General features: G+C 38.5%; 1 protein-coding gene across 1 annotated transcript; it reads left to right on the top strand.

Annotated features, from left to right (window-relative positions):
* Window positions 1-8,969: 8,969 nt before the first annotated feature.
* Window positions 8,970-9,863, top strand: LOC140916996 (G-protein coupled receptor 55-like). Its single transcript, XM_073358891.1, has one exon. It carries the CDS (start codon window positions 8,970-8,972, stop codon window positions 9,861-9,863), a length of 894 nt encoding a protein of 297 aa, XP_073214992.1.
* Window positions 9,864-10,786: the final 923 nt, after the last annotated feature.

Below are 10,786 nucleotides of genomic sequence, written 5' to 3'. Positions count from 1 at the left end.
CCAACTGGAGGACAAGCTGTCTCTCCATCCTCAGGCTGGGAGGGTTCAGCAGCAGATCTTCCCCTGCTACTGTCTTCTCCCCACTCCCTACTGTGCTTACAAACTGCTGCAAAAGAAGAAGCAGGATTTATACTTGCCCTTTCTCATTCCTTTTTGGCTGGGTGAGAGGGAGCCTTGCCATACCCTCTCTGCAGGACTCTAGGTCTCAGGTCCTTAAAGATACAGTAACAGGATTCCTTCTAAATGCTACTTCTTTGGGGACCCCTTTCCATCCTCCCCATATCTCCCTAGGTTTTGTGTATCAGACAACTCCAAACTCTTAAGGGCCATGACTTGTGACTGAGGGGACTGACCAGTAAGCAGTATTGCCCTTAACGAGCTGACTACCCTGTAACGATGCGGCCTCTGGCAGGACACAACTGAGTATCAATTCAGGACAAATTGCTTAGAGTAGGACAGTCACAATCCAAGGCTCGGGTCCTTTGCACACCAAACCAGGCAAATGGAGGACTTTGGTTTTTACCCCACTGGCTAACCATAAGTCACACAAGCAATTCCCTTTAGATACTCCAGTTCCCCAGTATCACCACCATTAGCCACTTCTTATGGGGATGAATGGTTATGAAAACCAATACCCCAGTAAAGGAAAAAAGATTCTCCCGATCCCAAACGACCAAGCCCCAGACCAGTCAATAGACAAGTCAGATCTTACCCACAAATCATGCTGTTGCCAATCCTTTAGAATCTAAAAATCTAAAAAGGTTTATTCATAAAAAGAAATATAGATGAGAGCTAGACTTGGTTAAATAGAATCAATTACATACAGTAATGGCAACGTTCTTGGTTCAGACTTGTAGCAGTGATGGAATAAACTGCAGGCTCAAATCAAGTCTCTGGAGTACATCCACAGCTTGGATGGGTCATTCAGTCCTTTATTCAGAGTTTCAGTTTGTAGCAAAGTTCCTCAAGAGGTAAGACACAGGACTGAAGACAAAAATGGAGGGGTTTCCAGGACCTTTTATATCTTCTGCCATGTGGAAGGACACCCCTTTGTTCTTACTATGGAAAAAAATCACAGCAGCAAGATGGAGTTTTGAGTCACATGGGCAAGTCACATGTCCATGCATGACTCAGTTCTTTTACAGGGAGAGCAGCCATTGCTCACATGCTACCTTGAATGTTCCCAGGAAGATTTCTCATGTGGATTGGAATCTCCCAAGGTCCATTGTCAGTTAAGTGTTTCTTGATTGGGCACATAATCTGCCAATTCTTCTCAAGAAGCTGACCAAATGCTTCACTAATGCTACTTAGAATCAAACACATTGAGATACAAGTACATAGCCACTATTTGTAATTTCAACTACAAAATTGATGCATGCATACAGATAGCATAATTATAACCAGCTGAAGGGTTCATGTAGAGTTCATGCACCTGGAAACATTCAGGGCACACCCTGAGTGTTGTGTAGGAGCAGTGCCCACACTGCTCCATCCAAGGACAAGGACCATGGGAAGTCGCTCAGAGGACATGAACCGTGGGAAGCTTCCTTGGACTGGGCTCAAGGCCTGAGAGCAAGGACTGTAGTAGATAGAGGCTGGTAAATAAGAATATTAATCAAAGTCATATTATTTCCTTTGTTGTTTGCTTTTGCGGTTGGAGTATGTAATGCGCAGGGGGGAGAGAAATAAAAGAGAGGGTGGAAAAGCTGACAGGCAGAAGCCCGTCGGCAGACCAGCCTGCTTGCTTGCCTAAAGCTTTGTCCTGTCTTGTCATTGAACCACAACAACCAGCAGATCATAACCTTGTCATAGACATCTCACACGACAACCTTTGTACAATATTTGCTGCAAATATTTAACAGTGGTTGCAACAATGATCTATACGGTCACAGTTCATGTCAGTAATATCACATACCCCCATACAGATGATTTTGCAAAAAACTGAGAACCAAGAATACAAGGCTGGAAAACTGGCAGAGTGGATGAGACATGGACAATTCAAAGCCTGACAAGGGAGGATAAATAGGGAGATGCAGAGCCACACATAGCTTTGAAGGTTGTGACCAAACCCTTGCATGTTATGTGGTAGCAGAACTGGACCCAGTGGACGAAGCTGATCATATCAGTAAATAAAAAGGAAAGGAAGCTCACAAACTTTTCTTTCTCATTTATTTCTTTATTCTCTTATCTCAAAGATGGAAAGACCTTTTGTATATTGCCAGAGAGAGAGAGAGAGCTGGTAAAATATCAGGACCCAATTCTGCTCTCAGTTATACTGAAAGGGGTCTTTTCACTGGTGTAATTGAGAGTAGAATCCAGCCACAAAAGAAATAAAGAGCCAAAGAAAAATTAACAGTACAAATATCAAATGACATAGGGCCTGATCTTCAGCTGATCTAGATCAAGGTAGCTTCACTGATTTCAAAGGCGCTACGTTGATTTATACCAGACGAGGATCTGGCCCTAGTGTTCCGTTGTTAATTTTGATGGAATAATGGAAATAGAAGAAAAAAATCTAGTATACTTTAATCAGAATTTGCAATGTATGAAGATGATAATGGCCTATCAAAATGACACTATACTCAAGGAAATGTTCTTCAGGCATAACTTATCAGTTAATTTTGAGATACTATAGGCCTTTCTGATATAGGCATGTTGTAGAACATTTAGCACATATTGGACCTGATCATCCACTCTGTTATACCAATTTTATACCATTGATTTAAATGGAGCAATATTAGTTTGGGATTTGTGAATGGAGGTCAGACCCATCCTATTTACTTTGCAATGTGGACTACAAAAACTGTACCAGTCTTGGTATGGATAAGTATGCTATGGGCCTGAATCATCACTACACTCTGGATACTTTTGAGCCACTATAGTGATGCAAGGTAGCCAAAAACCCAGATAAATTGACTGGCCATCTAAGCAGCACAAAGTAGCTGTAGTGTATTGGTGAGCTGGACCCAATATATATGTGATTTATATTTGTGCACCCCCAATTTTAAAAACATCCACATTAGAAGACTGAAAAGCAAGCAGGTTAATAAGCAAGTTCTATATTAACAATATAGAACAATAACAAGGTAACACTTTGTCTTTACATGCCCTGCATCCACATAGTGCCTTAATCAGAAACACATGGGCCAGATTCTGAGTTAGCGTTAATCAGCATAGCAGCCTCTATGGACTTCAGTGGAATTTTCTAGTGACTTCAGTGGGATTATTGCAATTTATTCACTTCAGTTGTGGTCAGTGCTTACTGGAAACAGCTAAGGATTCATCTTCACTTGTTTAGTAAAGCAACATGAGAGGTAAACTGAAATATAGCAAATATTATGTGTTACTGATGTTGTTTTTTCCGAACAGCAAAAGGATGTGGTGGACCAATGCCTTTAGGCGATGATTCTGATGTAAGGGTATTTGCGATAGATTTATTCTATAAACTAAGCTCATCTGAAGCAGTCCCTTCAAATTTGCTAGCTGAAAATTAAGGTAAAGTAATTAATATTTTAATTCATGTTTCTTTTTAAAGAGTTTAACAAGAACATTAAAATTAGCAGAGCACTAATTTTAACCTAGTCTGATGAGTATTTCTGCTAAAAATAAATAGAAAAGTTCAAATGCAATATTCTGTCTTCTTATAGCAGAAGACATACTTCTGGGATTTAGTGATGAATATAAATAAATATGATCAAATTATTAACACCTTAGTAGAAAAGAAAAAATATGTAAATATTGTTTAATTACATGAAAACTACATGGGACTTTTGTTAATTATTGTACTGAATAACTCCATTCTCCTGTTGACTGCCCATAGTACATCCAAAAATAGTGTCCCTGTATCATGGATAATGATCCAGAAAACAGAAATAAATAAATTCTACTTAATAGCAGAAATTAACAGTACTTAATGTCATGTTATTGACTATAAGGGGAATCTATCATAAAAAGCCAAATTCTGATCTCCATTATACTGATGTAATGCTGGTGTTAGTTGTGAGCAGAATTTGCCCCATTACTGTATTGCAAAAATTGCTATATAATTATTAAAATTAAATTAATATGTCTTGGCACTTGTGTTTTAGTTGTCATCTGTTAACCTTTAGTTTCCTTTCTATTTAAAATGCACCTACACTTTGCATCAAGATCTAGATTATATGGTAAGAAAGTTTAATATGCGCAAACTGATTCTGAATCAGTAGTTTCCATTTATTATTAGTGCTCAGATTTTTAGGGGGTCCTCAGTACCACCAGATCAGCTCAGATGTTAGCATCATAAAGGAAGACATGCACACAGTCTATATTTCACACTAGTAACCATCAAAAACATGATGTTTCCTGGTTTACTGTAATTGACTTTATTAACAGCATTTGTGGTATTCTCTATATTTGAAGGGCTAGACTGTGGCTTTTAAGCCACATCTCTGCTTACAGAGCTGTGCAGAGCCAAAATGCCCCAAAGGAGCATTGGAAAGGATTGGTGGATGGTGCACAGGGCCGGCTCCAGGCACCAGCGTTCCAAGTAGGAACCAGCGTTCCAAGTTGGGGCGGCAGTTCGAAAGGGGCAGCATTTTCTCCGGCCGCGGTGGCAATTTGGCGGCAGCTTATTCCCTTTGCTGCTGTGGCGGCAGCTTCTTCCTTTTGCCGTCTGCGGTGGCAGTTCTTTTCACTGCTTGGGGTGGCAAAACTGTAGAGCTGGCCCTGATGGCGCAGATTAGCCCTCTTGGGTATTGTGAGCGATGCAGAGGGGACTGGGCCACTGGAATTCCTTACTTGCATACGATCTAGCACTGAATGGAGAATATAATGACCGTGGTAATATTAATTATGGTAAAACAGTAAATGTCACACATTTTTGCCTTTTTTCTCTTTGTGAATTGTCTATGATTTTTGCAAATTTATTCATAAATCAAAAATTAGTTTCCAAATGCCTGTGGTAAATAATGTGTGCTCTGTTAGGAAGCTGCTGTAAATATTCAATTATGATATTCAAAGTCTGAGAGGTGCTGATCATTTTTGATTGGATGAATAAGTCACAAGTAGTATCTTGTCCAGAGCTTTTGTCAAAATGAGATACATGGGTGAGATAAGAGATTGATGAAGAGACATGTCACCAGACATGTCACCTGCTGTGATGATGTCTTAGAAATGATGTTATGACCTAAACTTTTGTATTTCTAGGGTCTGGCCTAACCTCTTACATCACCTTACCCAAACCCAAAGGCCCACCTTACCAAGTGAGGGAAAACAATAGGATTTGGTTTATGGCCCCAATCCCTAAACCATTGTCTGATATGTTGCACCACCCATAGAAATAAAAAATGAACAGCTAAAACAGTGAGAAAGCTAACATAAAAAGGGAGAGGTTTAAAATATATGAAAAGAAACACCCATCTGTACTACCTGCACACATTCAGATGGGATGTTACAGCAATTTCAGAGAAATAAAAAGAAATGTTATCATATCCCCATACATACATGCAAAGCCTATATACACTGTCCTGCATATATACAGGACATGCGCAAGACATACCTCAAAGTACAGAGACAGGCATATTTGTTTTTCAGCATTGTTTTTGAGAAAAAAACATGTGCTATCTTAAAAGAACTGTATGTGAGAAATACACATTTTTGCTTATTTTCTGATTTGCTGTCAGAGCTACACATTATCTAACTTTAGACTAAAGCTGAGTAATGATGCAAAATGCAGGCTTTGTTTAAATTTTTCTCTGTAAAAGAAGTGATAAAATTTTTGACTGTTCTTACCACACACAGTCCCCATTTTGTAAATTAAACCTGTAACTCTACCATAATTTAAGTTACCCATAGACAGAAATACAAGCAAGCATCTTATTTTATTGTGTTTTCAAATAATAGAATGTACTTTTATAAAAATGATTAAACTTGGATTTAATAAGTAAAATATAAATAGTGTTAAGAGCACTATAGAAAGCTTCTTTTAGTAGTTGTGTAGCAGTAAATACAATCAAAACATTCTCAATGTATCTTAAATGCTTTAGCAGCACATATTTTGCATTATTAATGTCTTTGGCTCATTTAGCAAAATACATATTAAAAATATAAAACATGAGCCCCAGAGGTACAAACTTCTCACAAACACATATCTCACATAAAAATACATACTGGACAGATAATTCTTTTAAAAGGAAAACTGTGAATACCAGGAGGCCAGACTGCTCACAAGAAAAAGCTGGCTTTCTTTCTGACTTCTTCAAGGTTGTCAAAAGACCTCATTGCAAGGCTACATCTAGCCTAATACTTTTTGTCTACAGACACTGAGTCAGTGTGGGATTACGTTTTGGGTCCATAAACTCTGAGCAATGCACACAGGTTTACAGACCATCTTCCTCTGCTCACCCCCTCTCTTTATACAAAGGTCTCATTGGATTAACATTTCAGAAACATGGGGAGAAACTGCACACCAGTTTTTGTGCAAAAGTTAATGCACATACAGATTTTACCTAACAGAGAGGCTTTACCAATTTTGCAAATACATACAGGGCCCATATGAACATCAAGAGCAAAACAGTACAAGTACACCCAAATAGAAACACAGGAAGTTAAGTTAGACATAAACATCCACATGAGTACAAAAATGCCACTTGTAGATATACATGGTTTTATAACAATGACTTCAGAAAAATAATAAATTTACACAAATTAATTTATTAGAGCATAAGCTTTCGTGAGCTACAGCTCGTAGCTCACGAAAGCTTATGCTCTAATAAATTGGTTAGTCTCTAAGGTGCCACAAGTCCTCCTTTTCTTTTTGCGAATACAGACTAACACGACTGCTACTCTGAAACAAATTAATTTAAAAACAGTTGCACCAAATCCTTTGGTTTCCCTTTGCAGGTAAGCAGGGTGTGTTTGGTTAACACTTAGATTGGAACATTCCTTTTCTAAAAACATCCATTTTTTCATTTACAGATCGTTTTACAAATATTTTAAAACACCTTTTTTCTTTTTTTACATGTTAACTTTTTCATGATTTTAGCTGTATTTCTTCATCATTTCTATTGGTGGTGCTGCTTATTAGTCTATTGGTTTCTCTCCCTAAGTAAAGTGGGCCTTTGGGTTGGGGTTCAAGTGGCAGGGGTTAGCCCAGACACTGAAAGAGCAATAGTTTAACGCTATTTCCAAGACATCGTCATTTCCTGTGAAATCATAGCCAATTACATCACTTCTAGTGAGGATGTCATCCTTATCGTCTCTCCGCATCAGTCTCATTTATGTCATTAATTAGGGGAAAGATACTACTATTGCATGATATCAACAAGCATAACTGAGAATCTGGTTTCCAGTGTGAATACTTGAAATTTCAAGTTAGAAATTTCCTCTCTATGAATATTTGCTGATATTTTCTTGAAATTGGTTATTTCCATCAATTATTCTACTAGTGAATACATTCACTAAAATATTCAAAAGGAAATGTACACAGTGGAGGTTATGAACAGAACTTAAATTAATTCTGTTTTTGTGATTTTTCACTCAGTTTTCTGAGGTATTCACTCAGCTCTAGTTTACCTTTAAATGAAGAGCGCTTAATATCTACAATAAGGAAGTTAGGTGCCTACGCTCTTTGAAAATCCCATGAGGCATCTAACTACATTTAAGCACCTAACTACATTTAAAAATCTGGCCCTAAGTCCCATTTTCAAACATTAATGAGACTTTTAGGCATGTAATACGCTACAGCAGTACATTACAGTGCTGCAACTGTACCACTATAGGCCTTCAGTGTAGATATACACTACAGCGATGGGAGAGGTTTTCCCGTCACTGTAGTTAATCCACCTACCTGAGAGGCAGTAGCTACGTTGACATAAGAATTTTTTTGTCAACCTAGTGCTGTCTACACCGGGGTTAGGGCAGCATAGCTACATCTCTCAGGGGTGTGAATTTTTCATACCCTTCATAGATGTAGCTATGCTGATGTACGTTTTCAGTGCAGACCAGCCCTTAGGCACCTTTTTTGATTTTTGACACTTAGCCACTTTTGAAAATGTTTACCCTTTGTCAAGGTTCCCTCCCCACTCTGAACTCTAGGGTACAGATGTGGAGACCCGCATGAAAGACCTCCTAAGCTTATTCTTACCAGCTTAGGTTAAAAACTTCCCCAAGGTACAAATTTTGCCTTGTCTTTGAACAGTAAGCTGCCACCACCAAGCGTTGTAAACAAAGAACAGGGAAAGAGACCACTTGGAGACGTCTTCCCCCAAAATATCCCCCCAAGCCCTACATCCCCTTTCCTGGGGAAGGCTTGATAATAATCCTCACCAATTTGTACAGGTGAACACAGACCCAAACCCTTGGATCTTAAGAACAATGAAAAATCAATCAGGTTCTTAAAAGAAGAATTTTAATTAAAGAAAAGGTAAAAGAATCACCTCTGTAAAATCAGGATGGAAAATACTTTACAGGGCATTCAGATTCAAAACACAGAGGATCCCCCTCTGGGCAAAACCTTAAAGTTACAGAAAATAGGAATAAACCTCCCTCTTAACATAGGGAAAATTCACATAAAACAAAAGATTAATTAATCCGCCTTGCCTGGCTTACCTATGCTGATTGCAATATTGGAGACTTGGATTAGGATGCGTTGGAGAAGATGGATTTCTGTCTGGCTTCTCTCAGTCCCAAGAGAGAATAAACACATAAACAAAGAGTACAAACAAAAGCCTTTCCCCCCCACCCCGGCCAAGATTTGAAAGTATCTTGTTCCCTTATTGGTCCTTTGGGTCAGGTGCCAGCCAGGTTAGCTGAGCTTCTTAACCCTTTACAGGTAGCAGGATGTTGCCTCTGGCCAGGAGGGATTTTATAGCACTGTATACAGAAAGGTGGTTACCCTTCCCTTTATATTTATGACACCCTTTAATATGTTATCTATCTGGAATATAGAAATATAGTGTTGTTTAATCTTCTCTGTATATTTTAGAAGAGAAATGAATGCCAGCAACTTCAGCAAGGAATGCGACTTTGAGCATGCTGATACCATAATGAAATATTTCCAGATGGTGATCTACATACCTACTTTCATTCTTGGTTTGATTCTCAATTTGCTAGCCCTATGGGTTTTCTGCTGCTTCTGGAAGAAATGGACAGAATCATCAATCTACATGATAAACCTTGCTCTTATGGATCTTCTTCTTCTTTTCTCTCTTCCTTTCAAGATGTACTACTCCATACAAAAGAGGCACTGGTTCTTGTGCACATTTATGGAATCAGTCTATTTTGTCACTATGTATGGAAGTATTTTCCTCATTGCCTGCATTAGCTTGGACAGATATATTGCTATCAGGCACCCTTTCCAAGCTAGGATTTTCCGATCCCCTAAGAGGGCAGGCATGACATGCTGCTGCATTTGGGTTGTAGTTTGGCTTGGCAGCATCCCCATGTATAACTTAAAAAACACTGACAATTTCAGATGCTTCCACAATATGTCAGATCAGACATGGAGCATGCCAGTCATCCTTTCTGTTGAAATCTTTGGATTTCTCATCCCATTTACTGTGATGGTTTATTGTTCTGTTAAGATCATCCAGACTCTTCTAAAAGATAAAAACCAACAAAAAAAGAGGGCTGAGCAAGTTACCAGTGTATGGATCATTGCAGCCAATCTCACCGTGTTCATGGTTTGCTTCACACCAGTCCATCTGGGGATCTTTCTGCAGTTCCTGGTAAGGCAGCACATCATTGTGGACTGCCGTGTGAAACAAAGCATTAGCCTCTTCATTCAGGTGGCAATGTGTTTAGCCAATGTCAACTGCTGTCTGGATGCTATCTGTTACTACTTTACTGCAAAAGAATTTCGCAAGAAAACTTACTTCAGGACTTAGCAAAACCTTTTTCTGTCTCTCAGGCCAGTACTGGATGATTGAACTTCATGCTAGAGAATAATGTCATTTTCTCAGCTAAAGCTTGTCAAATAGATTTCTCGCAAAACTGAAGTTTATTGCTTTTAAATAAGATTACCCAAGTAATCTTGTGTGTGTGCACGCCTGTATTTGGGGGGAGTGACAGAATGTGGGCATGCATGCAAATGTGTCTGAGAGCACATATGCACATAGAATAATATTGTAAGCCTTGTAAAACCGAACATCTTTCTTTTCTTTGAAACAAAACAAAAAGAAAATGTAAAAATAAAGAACAAAAACAAGATGGCTCAGAGGCATAATAGGAAAGAATTTTATCATCTCAAACTGTAAGATGTCTGTTAAAAATCTGAAATAAACTTGCTAAAGTAGAAGAACCCTTGTAGTACAAGTGTCCATTGAAATCTCTCATTCATCCCAAATCGACCTTTACTGAAATAAACAGAAACTGTTAGGGATGGATCAAGAGCAGAACTATTTATCTGAAGCTCTTCTCCATCTTTGGAGGTAACTGTGAGCACAAATTAGGCATGCATTTTGAGTGTGCAGTTTTGCACTTGGCTTATTAAAAAAAAAAACTTAAGAGTCCTGTCAAAAAGTAGTCATCATGACCAGTATAAGTTATCTGGTCCTGGCTTCATATAGTGACGGTTTTCAGAATATCCAACAGGAGCAACATTAGTTTGGGATTTGTGAATGTATCATTATCAGAACTTTTCAAACCAGAGTGGGATGTTTCTGCAATTTTGGCATGAATTGTCCATGTGAAAAAATGAGACTAGTGCTCTTAATGAAACACCATATAAAAGGAATTGTGGTGTAATCTAATGTATTTATCCTTAAGGGCCTAAGGCAAAGATATAGAACAATACATACAAGAAATTTGC

This window comes from Lepidochelys kempii, chromosome 9 (assembly GCF_965140265.1).
Source record: "Lepidochelys kempii isolate rLepKem1 chromosome 9, rLepKem1.hap2, whole genome shotgun sequence".
Classification (NCBI taxonomy): domain Eukaryota; kingdom Metazoa; phylum Chordata; order Testudines; family Cheloniidae; genus Lepidochelys; species Lepidochelys kempii.
The sequence above is the reverse complement of the archived record's forward strand: the minus strand, read 5'-3'. Positions and strand labels throughout refer to the sequence as shown.

What these genes read in the sequence shown, in the direction of transcription:
- LOC140916996 (XM_073358891.1), top strand. Translation starts at nt 8,970, where the DNA reads ATGAATGCCAGCAACTTCAGCAAGGAATGCGACTTTGAGCATGCTGAT.